The following is an 18,996-nucleotide window of genomic DNA, read 5'->3' as shown; positions in this document are numbered from 1 at the left end:
AGGACTGTTTTGAAAAGAGATCTTAAGGCAGTTTTGATCTAACTACTTCCCTTAAGTATTTTTCAGTATACACCACTGATTACTTTGATCAAACCCTTTGTATTCTCTTCCCCACACTTCTTCCCAGCTGGGTTACAGTGAATGCATGTAATGTTTTCTCTTTTGAAGCAACTGTCATGTTTTTGCCATGTTTTTGTTGGCTCTTACTGGCTTACTAGGGCTGATACACAACTGGACTCAGTTGTTGACTTGCAGAGAAAACAGCTTCCTATTAAAAAAATTAACACTTCTGAAACTGGTTGTCTGTTCTACAAGTCCCACATTGGGAATCTTGTTAATTATTCATGAAGAATTACTGACATGTTAGTTGTTTTTTTTTACAAGCAATTCAAAACAAACATGCGTGCAGTACGGTTGTTCTGCACTTCTGAAAAACTCAAGATGTCTCAACCGATAGTTTTTATTTCATTTTGGATGCTAACCAAATTAGTTAAAAGTGAAATATGTTATATAGGCTAGAAATTGACAGCGAGTTTTACAATGCAGTGCTGGAGTTCTGATCTCCAAATGAAATCCACCTTGGAAAGCGTTCTTACTTGCTATAGCCCAGAACAGGCTCTTCAATGTTAAAGAATCAAACTTCAGAAATAGACACAAATGCAAAAATCTCATTTCTACTTCAGATTTCAGAAGGACTTGCAGCATGAAGACGATTGTCTTTTCTTAGGGTCGATATTCCTCTGAGACACTGTTTTTGTCCTTACTCCTAAGCAGACATCAGCCAGGCCCTGGGTAAGCTGATGAGACATTTCCTGAAATTAGAGTATGTCATCTGGACGTTTGTCCAGCAGTCAGGGCAAACAGATAACCATGATTTGGAGTACGGAAATACAATGCAGAATGACTAGAAAATCCAAATATTCTAATTCAGTGGAACAGATCTTCTCTCCTTATGAATGATCTCAAACACTTTTGCCCTTATCTGATGGGGGTTTTTTACAGTTGTTGGGGTTTTTTTGTTTTTTGTTTTTTTTTGGTTTTTTTCTAGATTTTTCACAAGAACACTGTAGCAAGTTCAGAGTTAGAAGAGTTATAAGAACACTGTAGTCAGTTCAGAGGTAGAACAGACCCAGATTAAACTTCTAAGAAGCTCTTTACAAACTTTTTCAATAAAACTCACAGGCTGCTAGAAGAAAACTAGACCATAGATTTGATGAAAGTCTAAGGAACACCAAGGGTTCTCCCCACCCTAAGCTGAAACAGGATCTGACAGCCTAGAGCGACACACCACTTTTTAGATTCAATTAATTGCATGTGGGAGCAAAGACACCAGTAAAAAAAGCACTGACCTTATATTACCTGCTGATCTTTGACACATGGCTCCCTGAAATTGTCTAACTCTACTGTACTGGACTACCTTTTAAGTACTCTGAGGACTGTTCAAGCTAGGGAAGAAAAGGTTCAGGACAAATCTCATCAACCTATATAAATACCTGAATGGAGGTTGCAAAGGTAGCTGAAGCCAGGCTCTTCTCATTGGTGCCCACTGGCAGGACAGGAAGGAATGAGCACAAGCTAACAAGACAGGAAATTTTCTCTGAACATCATGGACCACTTTTTCACTGTGAGGGTGACCAAGTGCTGGCACAGGTTGCCCAGAGAGGTTGTAGACTCTTTATCCTTGAAGGCACTCAAAAGCCATCTGTGCCTGGTCCTGAGCAACTAGCTCCAGATGGCCCTGCCTGCGCAGGGGGAGTGGACCAGAGGCGCTCCAGAGGTCCCTTCCAACCTCAACCACTTCCATTTTGTTATTCTGTGAGATTAGAGTTTGGGCCTTAGCCCAAAATGCGGCTTCAGAGCTGGAGGAGATACAGGTCAGACAAAACTAGATTTCTGCTATCCATAGTCGCAGATGCAACTGTCTAAGGTTTCAAGCTGTCTGAAAGGCTCAGCCAGCTCATTTTAACCTCAATTTGATTTGTCTGACCTTGCAGCAAGAGGTTTCACTGGAACAACAGAAAATTCAATTTGGATGCATAGCACAGAATACATCCACAATTAATAGTCTTGTAGGCATTTCCAGAAAGGTATAAACTACTGACAAATGTAGATTACCACATTACCTAGAGGAACTATACTATTATCTTGACAATTTAAGATCATTCCCCACCACAGTGATAAAATCCCCACGTATGACTGAGCCCCATTAGTTTCTATCTGCCTATCAGTTCAAACCCTTTAAACTCCTATAGATGCTTTTCTGCTACAGCAGACCTGCACAAGGTCTGGAGGTTGATGTTCTGACCCGTTACACTGAATATTTCCAGACGAGGCAAGAGTAGTTTTGCTCTCCCTATCCCTTTCCCCCACCATAGTTCCTGATTCAAAAAAGGGGACTTGCAATAGCAATAGCAATATTATATACCAAGAAGCTCTGTTTCATTTCAAAGGTCAAATAACATATCTGAACATGCTTTTGTCGTGGAAGCAGTGTAGCTTTGGCAGCATAAAACCCTTTAAAGCAGATGAAATTTCAAGTTTACAAACCGTTTCTATGCTAAAAAGTACCCCTACATTATGAATGCACAATGCAGACCTGCTCTTCAAGTAGATGTTCTTTAAAGCTATTCTCAAAATCTCCTACTGTACCTATGGATCCAACAGTTATTGCATTGATGTCCAACTTTTAACATTAATAATGTAGCAGTGACAGGCATGAGAGGAGGGGAAACGTTCCTATTTAAAACCACTGAGCCCACGTTTACCTTACAAGTGGCTTAACATGAAGCTATGCAAGCAAAGTAAGCACATCACAGCTGTCACTCACAAAGATGAGATATTTGGATGAAGGCTATGCTTAGAGAGCTGGACATCAATTATAATGGCCTCTTCAGGATATTCACAACAAATGGATACACTTTATTTGTAAGAGGGCCTCTATCTGACCCCTTCTCTTGCAGCAACGTTCAGTTCACTATAAACAGAGCATACTCTGTTTTTCGTGTGCTTATCAACTATCCTAATAGGACAGCACAGGCCTGCGTTTCCCATTTATACATAACACTGAACACATTTATTTTTAAAGTATATTACTGATGCATTTGAAGGAGAGTGATGTTAAAAACAATACCAGCACTATGGAGAAGGAGTTTACTAACATTCCTTTATGACCAGGCCTGGCATGTACCTTCAAGAAAAACTACACCATCAGTGACTTATTTTCAGTACATGAATACTTTCCAAACACAGTCCATTTACCAATTCTAGTGATAACCTCAATGACTCAGCAGTCAGCACCATACTAAGGCATTTCTTTACTGGACAGCACAACAAGTTGAGATAACACACTTCTGAATACTGATATTAAAAAAATAAAAAAAAAAAGCTTTTAAACTCATTGGCTGTCTTGGGGGGTGGAGAGAGGAAAGAAAGAGGTCAGTAAGTACACATTCGGTAATGAGATTAAAAAAATCAGACAAGAGGTCAAATTTCACAATTGCTTACCTCTGTTATAAAAATGGTATCAGCTCTGATGAGTCATAGAATCAAAAAAAAGTGCAAAAAGGAATTTTAGTTTGAAATACTATGATTGTGGCCAGGTAAAGTTTAGATTGAAAAACACAACAGACAACATACCCTTCCATGTGCACTAGTACTGTCTAAATGGGAAATCGCCCATTTTACTATTCATAGCTGGAAGGCCCCTATATTTCATGAAATCAGAAGTGACTAAAATAAATCAACTACAAACACAGCAAAGAAAAGCTGTAAAGGAAGTTAGGTTCATTCAAACTCCTTTATTCAAGGAAACGCTACACAATCGCACATGGACAGCTCACTAGCCCATAAGGCAAGAGATCTGATATCATGATGTTTAAGGAAGCCATACAAAACATACCAAAATTCCACCACATGAAAAGTTTAAGATGATTTGACAACTGTTAAGTGACACAAAACCTTAAGTTACTTATGCTACTCAGAGACACTGCCTTCAAAACAACTTCAGCACCTTCCCAATGCAAAACACATGTATAATGAAGAGTTAAATATTCTATCTCCCCCAAAAGAACATGTCAATATCCAGTACTGACAGGCTACATGAAGTTTATTTTTCATATGTATAGAAATTATTTTTTTAATTATTATTCTAAGAAACTAGCTTTTATCAGTTGAACACAGAAAAAAAGGGTGTATTTTTATACAATAATTTTTATAAATTAAGGAAAGACAGGTCAAGAAGAATAACACATCTCTAGATAATTAGTAAATGTGTGTAACTGCAGTTACCCAATTCAGTGTTCTGACGTTTTATGCAGCTGAGACACAAAACCAGACCATTCAGCCAGACTGCCGCTCCAGCCAATTATCTCACTCACTTGCACACAAAATCCCAGTAAACAAAGTTAACAAGTATGGTGCTACGCATAGAGGTTCAGCCTTAAATCCTGGATTTTTACTGCTTCTCTTTTTTACCTGAAAGGCTACCAGTCCTTAGCTGACAATACGCTGGTGGGCTGGGAGCTAACAACTTCTAGAACTCTGCTACTCATCCATTCTTCCACAGCACATCAAATACAAATTAAGCCAGAACACTGAAAACAAGCTGATCAGCTTTGCATGCCATAATCACATCACAATGACATCAGAAGAATAAAAGCATTGCACCCTTCTCACTCCAGTTTGTTTTCAAAGGATGAAGAAGAGGAAATCAAACCATATTCTCATAGCATTAAGCAGTGAAAACACAAAGAAAATATCCATGGTATAAGTTTCTTTTACTGTTCCTCTCTGTCAACTTAGAGAAAAGAGCACCATTTTGAAAATGAAACATTCATAGAATAATAGAAATAGGAATTCCTAATTCTTATTTGAGAAGTTTACTCTATCAAACACTATTTCATTAAAGATTGCTGCTTGGTTTTTTCGTCCTGCAGCCTCAGCTAAGACTGTTTTCTCCATGTTTTTGCATTAAAAATGAAATACTCAAATAAGTCATAGACAAGATCACAGAAGTAAACCTCAGAGCAGGAGCTGCAGAAGCACAGTAAGGAGGAGTCTCATTTCAAACTAATATGTTTTTACACCGCGTTTCCCCAGAGGCCCATGAATGGATTCCAAGTTAGTTTACAAGGCTGCTTAACAACAGCCGCCAACAAAACACACACATAGAGGCCAGGCTTTGAAAAAGCATTAACCCACTATGGAAAGTGCAAGAACAAGTTATCAGTGTGCTTTGAATTGAGTAACACACTGCAGAGCAGAGAATGTCTTCAGTCAAGCTGCACGACCAGCTTCCACATAGGCCCTTCGAGCTACAAGGGAGCAACTGTTTCCCTGTCCCTAGAAGTCAAAATATGTCCCTTTGCCAATACAACCTATAGCCAGTTGCAAGGATAAAGATTAACTTTGAAGCGCACAGCCTTGATCAAAACAAAAAAACAAGACCAAAACAAACAAACAAAATCAACCCAAGCAGAAGACAAAACAATCAAACCAATCAAGAATCAAAACAAACGAATCATCTCCAGAGTTGGGACCCTGCTGCAATACAAAGAACAGCAGCATTCATCTCTTCCCCTATGCTAACATCCAGGTGTCCTTCTATGAGCCAAAACCATCTGCCATACAGAAGACTTTCCTATACAGCACTTGACCAAGGATCTTATCAACTGCTTAAAACCTTAAGCATTCTGTCAACACACATACTGCCCTTTTATAAAAGCAGAGCAGTAACGTTTACTTATCTTTTCCCTGAATGGAGACTCGGTATTTATTATTTTAACAAGCTTCTGTCTGGGCTGCTGCTTACCTTCACTGCCCACTTTGGTGACCTATTGAGTCTTAGCTGCTCTAGGAAAATCTCAGGAAAAAAAAAAAAGTTATGTTCTTTAAGTCCTCCATCTCTTGGATATTTTGGACTCATTAAACTCCTTCCTTTACATACTATTACTATTGGTAAGGATGTTGCCTTCACAGATCTGTAGCTAGTTTCCATCTACAAAGCTGAAGTGCAATGGTGGGGAAAAATGCTTCCAGAGGAACACTGTGCCACCCACAAACATTTCATTATCAAGTTCTTCCAACTTTAATATCTTCTCTATAAAGCTTTAGCACAGATGAAAGACACATGCATTTACAGCATCCAAAAATTAGTACAGCAAGAATCATCAAGGCATGAATAGAACTGTCAGCATTCTAGCAGGAGAAACAACCTTTTGAATGACTTTCCTGTCGGGAGTTTTGTTCTCTTACATGCCATGCCCTACAACATTCCACAACATGTTATATCCCATGCTCCTCTGTAAAAGGAAAAAAATACCAGTCTTCACCTGGGCACCTCTTTGATCACAGAGAACCTTCCAAAGAACTTGTTAATTTCCGCCAAGATTCAAGCTGCACTAGGTATTTCTAATACTATTCTACTCATTTGGAGGAGAGAGGGAGAAAGACGATCAAGTCAGTTACAGACTCACTCAGTCAATAAAGGTTTACTTGACGCAGACACACCTTGAGTCTCCCAGCACCAAATACCACTTGGGTCCAGTGCAATTATCAACTGTCTGAAAACTACCCTCTTCCTTTCCCCAAGTTTACAACCTGAACAGCATTTCAGTTTTTTTGGGCATTGCCTACAGGCCTTGACACACTGAGGTTTTGCCTTGATTTCCACTACTTTCATCAAGAGCTGCAAAACAGAATGGACAACATAATTCCTGCACTGACTGAAAGGAATAATAATAAAATTAAAAAAAAAAAAAAACGGTTTTCACCTGTTTCTAAGCACAAGGAGAAAGAGCAGAAAAACACAGGCACTGCTTTTAGCACCTGAGAGACTAAGGACTCTTGTTTTAGGTCTAGTACAACAGTCAGTCAATAGACTATCCCCTCTCCATACCTAACTCCAAAACTGTAGAGTTAACCTCTTTTTTAGCTTCTCCAATTTTGAGTCCCTCACCTCCTCTTCATCTCTCCCTCCCACACACCAAAGGCTCGCAAGACTTTATATATGTAGCTGATGGTATTGCCAGGTGGCAGAAAAAGGACTGCTGATGGATGCCAGGACTTCTCTGGACACATTTGCTCAGAGTGCCCTTATCAGCAGTTCTCCCGTGACTGCAGTGTGTCTCACCACTGTTCCCCTCACTTGCATCCCCACAAGGAAACATAATAAAAAGCCTCATTAAGGAGTCATCTGGGCATAGCCTACAGGCTTTTTCTTCATTCACAACACAGTAAGGTAGAAAGTAGGTTTAAGTTATAACAGCCATGCTTCTATGTGTCTCCCAGATGAAAATCAGATATGTATTAAAGACAACTATTTTTTTATCAAAGATCATGCATGCATGCATTCACAAGAACACTCAGAGACACATTTAATCCTCACACATTCCATCACATTTCCAAGAAATATGAAATAAACTAAGGCAGTACACGGAACTTCTAGAGCTTAATATTTGCTAGCTGGACTGTGTGAACTTTTTCTATTTACAGTATGTCAATTATACATAGGAGACAGAGCATTACGCCATGTTAAAGATAACCAAGTTCAAGGACTACGACCCACAGCATTTTGATCTTAAAAGTTTATGGAAAAATAACAAGCTTAATTTGTCATGACAAATTCCTCATAGCTAAATATACAACTCAATTAATGCAAAAAATGAAGAAACCTTTTCTGAATCCCTTATCTCATCAGATAAGGTTTATAGTCAGCTTGTAAACAATCCCTTTTTAAAACAAAAACAAACTAGAAAGAATGACAAATTCGCAAAGGCTGAAGATCCAAAGCCACGAAGAGACTACAAACGAAGTCATCTTACAACTGCTATTTGTTCTAAACTCATGCATATGAGCTCTTTAATTTACCGTTACATATAACCCTTGCTGGTAAAAGTGAAACTTAAAAGTCAAGATACTCATCAGCACACTTTATCTAGCACTGGTTAGTGAAGAAGCAAGGTAAAATAAAAATAATATCTTTCCTATCGATTTCACACAGCTTCAGTACGTGTGGCTCAAGTACTAGAGATGAATTTTAAACTCACTCAGAAAATCTAGCAGAGAAATCAGCATGCAAAGAACCTTAAACTCCTACAACTATATAAAAATAACTTAGAACACAGAAAACACTAGAGGCGAACTGCTTTAGGAACGCAGGTTCTGATATTTGCCAGAAATAGTCCAAGAGAAGTCCTGTTTTTAAACAATACTTACTAACCTTGTGCCCAAAGTCACTGCAGAAAACGCTTCAAGTTGTGCTGGTTCCGGCACCAGAGACTCGGCAAGCACTCAGACTAAGGCAACCAAATTACCTTCGGTTTTCCCCTCACACGGTTTGACTGATTCGCAAAAAGTACTGCGCTTATCACTACTTGACACTGACGGGTTCACCCCAATGTCAACACGGGAGCAAAGCCATCAAAACAACAGCACCCAGCCCCATCACGCACACCACATACCGCGGGACGGACTCCGGGAAGGCAGGCGCTCCGAGGGAAGCCGGCTCGGGCTGCAGCAGCAGCACCTGCCGGGCCGGCACAGCGCAGCGAGCAGCCCCTTCACCTTGCACCACCACCACCACCGCCGACACCACCACCACCACCACCACGCCGCGGGCTCCGCGGCCGCCGCGGTGCAGGGCGGGGCGGGGCGGGGCGGGACAGTCGCGCCCGCCCTGCGCAGCCGGGGCGCTGCTCCCGCTGCCGCCGCGTCCCGCCGGGCGCTGGGGAAGGGGAGGAGGAGGAAACCAACCCGAAACGGCGGGGCGGCCACAGCCCGGCCCGCAGCCAGGCTAAAAATGGCCTGACAGCCCGAGCGCTCCCGCCCCCGCCGCGCCCCCGGGTCAGGGCGCTGCCCGCCGCTCCCCGGGGCGGCCCCGCACGGTGCGTGGGTCCCCGAGCCAGCCCGGGGCCGCCCCGCACGGAGCCCCGCCGCAGTGGGTTATTTTTGGAAGCTCCCCGCCCCGTCCCCGCTCCCCTCTGCGGCGTCAGAGCCGCTCCCGCCGAGCGGAGCGCGGAGGTCACGCCCTCCCCGGCAGGGGCGGTGGGCAGCGCGGGGCCGGGGGGCATCTCCTCCCGCAGCCCCGCCGGGAGCAGCGGCCCCGCTCCCGCGGCCGCCACCGCGCACGCCGAGCCCCGCACGGCGGCACCGGCAGGGAAGGGGAAGCAGCGGGCAGATGGAGCCTTCGGGTATCACGCTCATGCACCATTTCTTAGCGCAAGTCGGAGACGGCTGAACCTTCCCTTTTCTTTAGCGCTGCATTAAGCGGTTTCATCTACAGACTGCACGATTATGCTGCAATTGACCACAGCGCAGTGATGGGCAGCACTAAATAAAGTTTTCTCTGGAGAGCAGAAAGCGCGTTCACTGTGGTTACCCTTACTGAAGTTAGCAGCCCCTCCTCAGTCAGTCAGCAGCTTCTGGTATGCTGACAATTTAAGTTGGAGGGAAAAAGAATTCTCCTTAAAGAGGCAAGATAAAAAGGTACCAAGCTTAAGAAAACGTTCATTCTAGAGATAACCAGATTTCATGGGACATGCACATGGTTGCAAGGTTATATATATTGCTTTTGTAATGCCAACTAAACTGTGGTCCAGAAATCAACACTGAACAGCAAAGAAAAGGGCCCTGACTTATAGAAGACAACAAAGCCAGATCCTGTAGATATGAGAACAGTAATGCTCAATGAACATAACTTCAAGGAAAGGTGCAAGTCTTAGGAAGACATTGCAGTTGTAATTTCCCTTATGATCTTATGGCATCTTTAAAAGCCTCCTACATTCTGGAATTGCAATAGTTTGAAGTTTAAAAATACCAAGACACAAAACTCTCCAGAATCACATCATCTCCCTGTCATGACCGAGTGATTTAACTAGCTGTGGTGAAAAATCAAGTTCACACCTCAGCCTATCCCTCTGTGCCCAAATCTATGTGCTTCCAGATTAAAATAAGGCCCCTATTACACCAGCTGAGACTGTTCAAGTTCAAGTAAGGTGAAATTACAATATCACCATATGCTTTGCCATACTCCACTCTGGAAAGCTATTTCAGTCTGGCTTGAAGCTAGATGCCAACACAATTAAGGAATACTAACTAACACTGTACACCCACTGTTGTCACAATTTCCCCCTCATCCGCAACTGAAGCTGGCAACTCTAATATCAGACTTTTTTAAAGGAAAAACTCAATGTAAAAAAATCAATGCTTGTTCCACTCTGCTAGAACTTGACTCAAGTAAGTCTAAAAGATTCGTGACTGGAGACAAAAGGGCTTGGAAAGGAATGAAAAAAAAATCTTAAACCAAACCTAAACAATGGAGCCAGTGTTTGCAGCTCACTGTTAAATAACTGGAAGACTAATAGCACCAACACAAACCTCATTTTGAAACACAGCTTACTGATGACAACAAGAGCCTAACCAAGGGATTAGAGCTACCACAGTACAGGAAAACAAGTTTACTCCATGGTACTAAGGGAAGAGAAAATACCAGCTCTCCTACTCCAGGAACTAATGAGTTCAACATATATTCCCAAATTAAAGTGTTTACATTATGTTTAACACTATACAAGATATTTGTTGCTGGGAAACCCAGAAGTTCAACAGATAGCATTCGCACAGCCTAAGCACATGGTCTGAAAAATAAATTCAGAAGCAATATTGTTCAACACTTCAGTTAGTAGTTAAAAAAACCCCAAACCAAAACTATTAATTTTCTCAATATTTTGACCTTCAAATTAGCAAAGCAACAGCTTTATTGAATTCAAGCATTTGGTTTGAACACTACAAGCAGTAGTATGTGACCAAAATCTGTGTCTCTTCTGAACACCCAAATACTAAGATATACTTTTGCAGAGAAATTTATCTGCTCTTTCTCTACAAGCACCAGTTTTCATCACATTCAGCATGCAAAAGGACAGCTTATCAACAATATGAAATTTTATGAGTTTGTGTGTTTATTTTTGTAACAGCTAAGCAGGGAATTAGACAACTACACTAAGCTATTCGACCCTTTATAGACCCATGCAGCACAATACATACCCCTTCTTGCTTCATGAATAGGTTGAGGCAGTCAGCCAGAGCCTCACATGTTTCCTGGGATACTTCAGAGACCACATCAACTTTCTGCAGGAGGGGAGAAGATATTCCTGAAAGCACAAAAATATTAGTAACATTAGAGGGACATTGAAAACTACAGGATTCTTTTAATTACTTTTTTCCTCCAAGTAATACAGATGTAACATTCACGTTCTAAAAGAAGACTCGTGGCACTGCAAGATCTGTGTGAGATAAGGTCAACAAAAGTAACACTGAGGGAACCTAAGTTCTTTCTTTTGCTGCCTTTCCCTAGTACTGGTATAAGTGGCACATGAATGGATTAAGTTTCCCTCTCAGCATGGCTCAGAAAGCAGAGGCAGTAAACCACGGCACCAAGACACTGGAAAAGGGACTAGCAGCAATCTCCTTTTAACCACTTTCTAGATTTAAAAGCTTCAGAGTTGCCAGGTGCCAGAATTCAAATAAAAAGGCTACTGAACTAATTTAATGTAAGTTAAACTGAGAAATGTAGCTTTTTTTTTGCCTTCTGCCATGTATTATAGAGAAGACAAAAAGCTTACCACAGTGCAGCTGGAGATTTAGGTTTGAAAATAAAATAGATGGGGTTGTAACTACAAGCACACTGAACAATAAAAGGGGAAGATCTTATTTTCATGGATTCATCTTATTCATAAGTAGTACACCTTTAAGAGCAATGCCACCTCACATCTGAGGTTATGACATTAAGGGGCTACATGTCTAGAGCCAGCAGGAAATCATGATAGCTCAATCAGCTGGTAGAATTATTTAATATTTGAGTCAATCTTTAAAGTTTTGTGATGTGCAGCAATTCCTCAGAAGTCAAGCAAGCCATTCTCTCAGGAAGCATACTTGTTGCAAATAAAGTATCAGGATCAGTTGACACCATTTAGTAACACAGGTGCTTCAAGCTGATGTCACACCAATAAAGATTAAGAGGTCCATCAGTGACAGTTCCAGAATTTATTTTTCAACTTATACTGCTTGTGCCGGACAAGATACAGTACATATCCACACACTAATTGTTGTCTTTGATACCAGAGCTCACTACTGACTCAAATTGAGTCTTACAGCAGGTATTAAGAACAGCTAGCACCTCTAGGAGGGCAAGCACAGGGAGTGCAGGAGCAGAAAATATCTTTATCTGTAATATACAAATACGTAAATCTCAAAGATAACTAGATTCAGAACAGCATGTAGAAATAGTTATGGAGAGAACTTTAATATCATGTCCCAACATAGCCATTTTTTATTACTCAAAACTTTTTAGGGGAAGCTCTACACGGAAGGACTTCTAACTCAGAAATCTGCATTCTTCTGGAGCCATAGGATTAAAATACTTTAAAGACAGCACAACAATGTGAGAATGGGGAGAACTTCAGAAGTTTTCTCTATTGAGACCTGCAGAGGTTACACATGAACCCAGAAAGAGTTCACTGACCTATCAAGTTACATTCATTGGAAGGAAAACAGGAACTTACTAATGCTACTGGCCAAGACTAGCAGTTTCTAGGAATGAGATAGTATCTGGGTTTTGATTTACTATGGGTTTTTGTTGTTCAAGTTCTATGTTTCCTTTTTTAAAAAAGGTTTCTCTTCTAAAGAAGAATCTCACTGGTTCTTCAGGTCAGCAATACGGAGTCTGAGAAACTGCTCCTACATCTGCCAAAGGGAATTTATCCACCTCATAATAATTTTGCCTGAGAAGCCTGAGAATATAAAATCTGGCATAAAACTCACAGCAAAGGTCTGTGGAATATATCCCATTATACCATGCCTCCAGTTCCCTGCATAGTTTTGTGATTTCACTTCACATCCTGTTTATCATGCCTCCACTTTCATTGCATTTCTACTCACTACAAGACAAATATTTTGAGGGACAAGCAGAGTAAGAAAGCTGGCTCTTTGTACCTGTGAGGAGATACTTATGCTCTGCAATAAGCTACTAACCACAAACTTTTTTTTTAAAAACCTCAAAAGTGAACCTTAAGAGTTATATTCTTATGATGCTACTCAATAAGCACTATAGCAAAAAGCAGTTCCCCTGGATTTACAGCCACTGGTAAAATTTCTTTCAAGCAGCACACTCCTTAGTTGTTTCCCCAAATCTGAAATCTTAATTCTTAGCAATTACGATAATGTTACTTTATTTGTATCTTTTTCAATGAGAAAAACAATCTTGTATTTTTAAGGTCCTGAAAATTTAATTTTGATGAAATTAAAGCATGTTTTGTTTAATAGAAAAAAAATAGTTGCCTGGCAACAAACTGCATTTTAAAATAATAAGTTTTACCTTTTGTAGCATCCAAAGATTTAACCATTGCAAGAAAGTCTGAAATCTCTTTACTGAGTCTTAGTTGGCATGCTTGTGCTTTCTGAAAGACAACAAGGATAGGTAGTTCAGACGTGCCTTGTCCTAAGGAAAGCAGAAGTTTACTCTCTTAACCATTTTAAATTTGGAGAAATTTAATTTGAAATTTTTAAATTTGGAGAGCATTAAATCTCAATGAAGATTCCCAGCCCAGAGACTGATAAAAAAAATGGAAACAAATTACTTAAAGTACCTTCAAACACACAAGGAGAAGATTTATGCACATTATATCACTGACCAGCTTTTATTTAAATTAGCATAGCAAATCAGTCCCCAAAGCTATGTACCACTTTTCCAGTTTCCCATTGTGTTTAATAAAGTTTAAAAACCCACGAAGAGCATTTGCTTGTTCTTTGAGAAACCTAAGGCCCAAATAAGCAAATTCATATGTTAACTGACATATGTCAAGTACAATGACATGGCAGGAACCAACCCCAAGATCATATTTCAAGCCTGCATTAGAACTTAGAGACAGTTATCATAGAATCACAGAATGACTTGGGTGGGAAGCGACCTTAAAAATCGTCTACTTCCAACACCCCAGCCATGGACAGGGGCACCTTCCATTAGACCAGATTGCTCAAAGCCCCACCCAGCCTGGCCTTGAACACTTTCAGGGATGGGAACATACCCACAGCTCCTCTGGGCAACCAGTCCCAGCGCTGAACCACTCTCACAGTAAAGAATTTCTTCCTAACATCTACAACAAATCTCTCATCTTTTAGTTTAGAAGCGTTCCCACTTGTCCTATCGCTATCTGCCTATGTAGAAAGTCACTTTCCTTCTCTTTTTTAATAAGCCCCCTTAAAGAAGTGGAAGGCCACAATGAGGTCTCCTTGGAGCCTGTCCTTCTCCAGCTCTCATCCTGTCTTCATAGGAGAGGTGCTCACTCCCTGTGATCATCTTTGTGGCCCTCTTCTGGACCTGCTCCAACAGGTTCACGTCTGTCTTGTGCTGAGGACCACCAGACCTGGGCAGAGCGCTCCAGGTGGGGTCTCATGAAGGCAGAGTAGAGGGGGTCATTCATCTCCCTTGACCTGCTGGCCACGCTCCTTTTGGTGCAGCCCAGGGTGCAGTTGGTCTTTTGGGCACAGTTCAGTTATCTATTACATAATACCGCCTTCTTCTGTCAGGTGCTGGGAACTGCCAACCCCAGCTATCCTCCCACCTCTGCTCTGCCATGAGCTACTTTGATTTCTTGTACGGAAAGGTATGGTACAAGCCACTTGGAGTTTAGTCACGTGAAGGTTTTTGCACTGCAGTGTGAACTTTCCCTTAAAATAAAAGGTTTCAGAAGTGTATATATAGCAAAAAGCTAGAATCACAGGCTGAATGGTAGAATTACCAAAGACTACTCATTTCCATCGTAGGTGTGAACAGTCACTGTACAGTGCATCTAATGTGATCTGAGGCGATAAAGGACCATTTCTAAGACTCTTCATTGCCTGTTTTATAGAAGCAGAGCTCACTGAAGGTGAACTTCGTTATCCTTCACTCTTGGGGTCACTACAATATTCAAGGCTCCCTCTCCTGGCTGAAAGTCTCAAGCAACTACTGTCTTGTAGTAGTTCTAGCACAACTGAAAAACACAGCCCTGTAGCTATGATAAACATGCCATTTAATTCACACAGTTTGAACAGGAAAACATGACAACAAGCAATGCAAATACAAGCAGCATTTATGCATCCATAGGAAAAATCATCACTTTTAGCCAAAGTATACTTAAGTATTTCAACACAAACAAATACCAACTACCTAGATACATGAGCCAAATAAGTACTCAGTACATACTTTCAGAGTATCCTGTAGGTCTGTAACAGATATTGCATCATCCTCATCATCACTACTCAATTGTTCTTGCGTGCAGTAATGAGTGCTATATGCAGAGTGGTCTTCTATTGCTTCCAGCCAACTCTGAAAAGGAAAACCAAGAATTAATAAACAAGAGCTGGAAAACAAGGTAGCATTCATTTTAAAGAAGAGAATTACAATCTGTCCACTTTTTGCTGTTTAGTCTATAATCATGCTAAAAGATTCAGTATCTTCACTTATGTTACCAAATTCTGGTGTTAAAGATATGAAACACACTACTAATAATGCATCTCTAGCAAGCAGTATGCAAATTATTACTTATAGAAGTTATTATATTTTAATGCCTTTGATAAAGAGTCATTATTACCTCTCTAGTTTGAGAAGGAAGGCTAGTTTTAGGAATCTTGAAACGATGAACAGTGTCATCAAAACATCTGACAGAAAAGAAGCAACTGTCTGTAGATTTAATCTAAAGCAATGTGGAGAAAACACAAAATTAGTATAATGAGTGAGTCAGAAAAAAATTGAAGAGTAAGCAAAGTAGAAAATTACTCTTAACTCAGAAGTTTTTGCCTCAGTCTTGATATAAATAACTATAGCTTACAAATATCTTGATCAGAACAGTTCTTCAAAGTGTGCCATTACATCACAAGCAAGAATATAGAGATTCTTTATATCTAAATAATATGTTTGCATTTATTTGCGCCAGTTGATTCAGATAAAATCTCAGCAATGGTGCAAGATCACCAGTATTAAGGAATTTGTAGATACTGAAAAGCAAGAGTCACTTTTCATATAATATGAGTGTGTATATAAGTGCAGTTTAACAGAACTTGTGGTGCCAAACTAGGACAAGTTAGTTTTAGAAATACTGAAATGATTCTGAAGGCGTTTTCCTTAAACACTTCATCTTCCTGTGTATTATAAACAACACTTGGCCTGTTTTTCCTCTATTCACCCATTCCAAAATGGTTCCTGCAAGCATAATGGAATTTGGGGAAGTTTTCCAAAAGTCTTCGGAATTGATCAGTTCAGCTGAGATCAGCCTCAGTTACACAATCAGGCACAAGTAGCCAGTGACAGCTAAGGAGGGTCTAGAGCCTGGCTATTCTGTATCACGTGCTCCAAACAGTTGCTTTGCACAACTGATGAGCCAAGCTTTCTGGGCATCCTATGTTTGCTTACATCTTCAAGACTTTAGAAAGTACTGAAAGAGCTTTAGGGCCACTTTACACATAAGAATACTTTGCTCCACAAGAACAATAATTCCTTTCAACAGCACAAGCTTCTTCCCTATTTTATAACAAAGACAGGTTACTGATCTAGCTGAAGTTTTCATTAGCCAGATATGGAACACCATCACAATCAAAAAACAACTCAGTATTACAAGGCATTTCACTTCCTACCGTGCAGACAGCTTGTGTTAGATGCTTGCATCCCTGACGATGATCATTATTCACTGCATCAGCTCTTTGAAAGAAGAAGAGATTTAATGAAGTGAGGATAAGAATTATTTAAATCGCTTTTCAGAAATTTAAACACAGAACTTACTGTCTCCGATACCAGGAAAGGACTCCGTGTTCTAGAACTATCCAGTAGAGTTTCCACCCAAAAAAACGTGAGCTCTAAGAAAATAATTAAAAAAAAAAAAAAAAAGAAAAAAAGAAGAAAAAAAAGAAAATGGTCAGGTAAGGATAACAAAATACATTTAGTGCAGCTGCAGTGAGAGCTGCAGGTTGGGTTCTGGGTAGGGGGAGCCTGACACAAGAGGCCATGAACTGGTGATAAGCTTTTGGTTAGCAAACGGCACAGGGATCTGTGGTGCCAGAAGCCAAGGACTTAGCAGCTCAGAAGGAAGACTCCAGACTTTCCTGCTAGACTGAAGGGATATAAAAGCCATGTGTTGTTTTTTTTTTTCTGGGTCCCTCCTCGGACACACCAGCTTGAGCTTATTCTTGCACCATGACTAAATTATTTTAAGGATCAACATGTCTGAGACTCTGCTATGGAAAACCCAGGGTTGAGCCGGTAAGGAAACCTTGTCTGACTGTGTGAGTGTGGTGAGTTTAGGGAGTCAAGCAGGATACCCGTCGATTCACTGGAGCCACCCACTGGGCTTCGGTCCCATCAATGAAAAGTCTCTGGTGGTGCAAGTGCGGCTGACCAAGTGCCTCCTGAACTGTCAAACTGGGAAGTTTCCTTAACATATTAAACTGACAACGATTACGAAAACGTTTTAGGTTCTGCATATCTTGGTGATCACAGCAATCTGAGAATACTCTACAAATACAGCGCTACTCTCCTTTTTGGAGTCACCTAAAGACAAAAGTTCTGCTGAGCCTGCTATTCAGGATGAACTGAAATACTAAAATGTTACATTTTTTGATATTACAGGAGTTGTTGATCACCACAAAATTCTATTTTATAAAATCAAATAAGAAACAAATGACATTGAAATATCCAATGACAACATTTTATCTTTCATAAGCTTTAGTACATAGTTCTGGTTCCTTATATTACAATCACAACTGCATACATAGGAAAATTTACACTGAAAAAAACTTCAAAGATTTCATTGAGGAACACAGAATTAAGCGTTCACATAGACTCTTTTTTTTGGAAAGGGAAAATAGATTCAGTTGAGCAACACAGCAAAACAAGCGTTAAACTCTCTGGCTGACATCTTTCCACTATGTTTTAAAATTTTCAGAAGATGGTGGATTTGTGGCAAAATATTAGTCACAGGTTTTTAAAGGTATTATATTAGTCATAGATTATCAAAGTAATCTATTAAGGAAAGAAAAACAAAAAACATTTTGCCCACCACACAGACAAAGAACAAAACCTTACCACAGTGAACCTTTTCCACAAAAAATACCAAGAAACAGAAAGATTTTAGGGACCGAGAATAAGATCAGAGTGCCATGAAACTAGTGACTCCCCACCCAGCCAGCCATATATATATTCATTAGACTAAATTAAGTCATTTAGCAAATGTATTATTGAAAAATTCTCTCATTCAGCAATTATCACTTAAGTATAGAAAAAGGGCATACTGACATAGCTTGTAAGATCTCAAAGTATTTTAGAAAAGGAAGTAAGACATACCTTCCATAGGAGACCTTCGTATCGTCTCAGGGGTTTGTTGATAACCTGCATAGAAATTAAAGCTCATGTAGGAACAGTCTCCACTAGACAGCCTTGGCATTTTAAATTCATACAAAAGTTCCTACCTTTCCAGTTTTACCTGACAGTATCAGTTTCATTTCTGCACCTTGGGCTAGATCAAGGGGTGTCTGATCTGTTTGGTAACCAAGACAAGGCATGAGAATTTGATGCAAATAAACTTAGTTGTACTTAACTTAAAAATAATTTGACACTGTTTACCCACTAAAGTTTGATCCCACAAGTCTATATTTACTTGGAATTGGGGAACATAAAGTTCTTAGGGGAAGAAGACTATAAAGGTTTTGAACACACTGAACTATCCATCAGAGTTCTACTAATTACAGAAAGCCCTTTGCCTACAGTTTAGAGCATTCACAAACACCAAGACACAAGCATTTTTAACCAGAGGACAAGTACACAGTTTGCATAACATCTGCATAAAGTTTGGTTTCATTAGAAGACTTCTGAGAAGGAGCCAGATCTTCAATCTTATTTTTTTGTTATTTGTGTTCAGTGTTTAGCATCAAGAAAACAAAAGGCAAGCACATTTCACTGTTAAAACAATAGGTAAA

General features: G+C 40.2%; 1 protein-coding gene across 4 annotated transcripts in view; it reads right to left on the bottom strand.

Moving 5' to 3' along the window:
- OSBPL1A (oxysterol binding protein like 1A) overlaps positions 1 to 18,996 on the bottom strand; it is an 86,589-nt gene that overhangs the window by 40,011 nt on the left and 27,582 nt on the right. For 2 of the 4 annotated variants that reach the window (XM_027887576.1, XM_027887577.1), the window contains exons 8-15: positions 18,490 to 18,557; positions 18,365 to 18,409; positions 16,808 to 16,881; positions 16,660 to 16,726; positions 15,624 to 15,722; positions 15,236 to 15,358; positions 13,367 to 13,448; positions 11,038 to 11,144 (exon numbers count right to left, since the gene is read on the bottom strand). In XM_027887576.1, the coding sequence (XP_027743377.1) occupies positions 11,038 to 11,144; positions 13,367 to 13,448; positions 15,236 to 15,358; positions 15,624 to 15,722; positions 16,660 to 16,726; positions 16,808 to 16,881; positions 18,365 to 18,409; positions 18,490 to 18,557 (665 nt within the window). The other 2 variants (XM_027887581.1, XM_027887580.1) reach the window with 2 other exon arrangements.

This window comes from Empidonax traillii, unplaced genomic scaffold (assembly GCF_003031625.1).
Source record: "Empidonax traillii isolate 1590-97213 ecotype Southwest subspecies unplaced genomic scaffold, ASM303162v1 scaffold215:size2007263, whole genome shotgun sequence".
Taxonomy (NCBI): Eukaryota; Metazoa; Chordata; class Aves; order Passeriformes; family Tyrannidae; genus Empidonax; species Empidonax traillii.
This window is presented reverse-complemented; position numbering and strand designations above follow the sequence as displayed.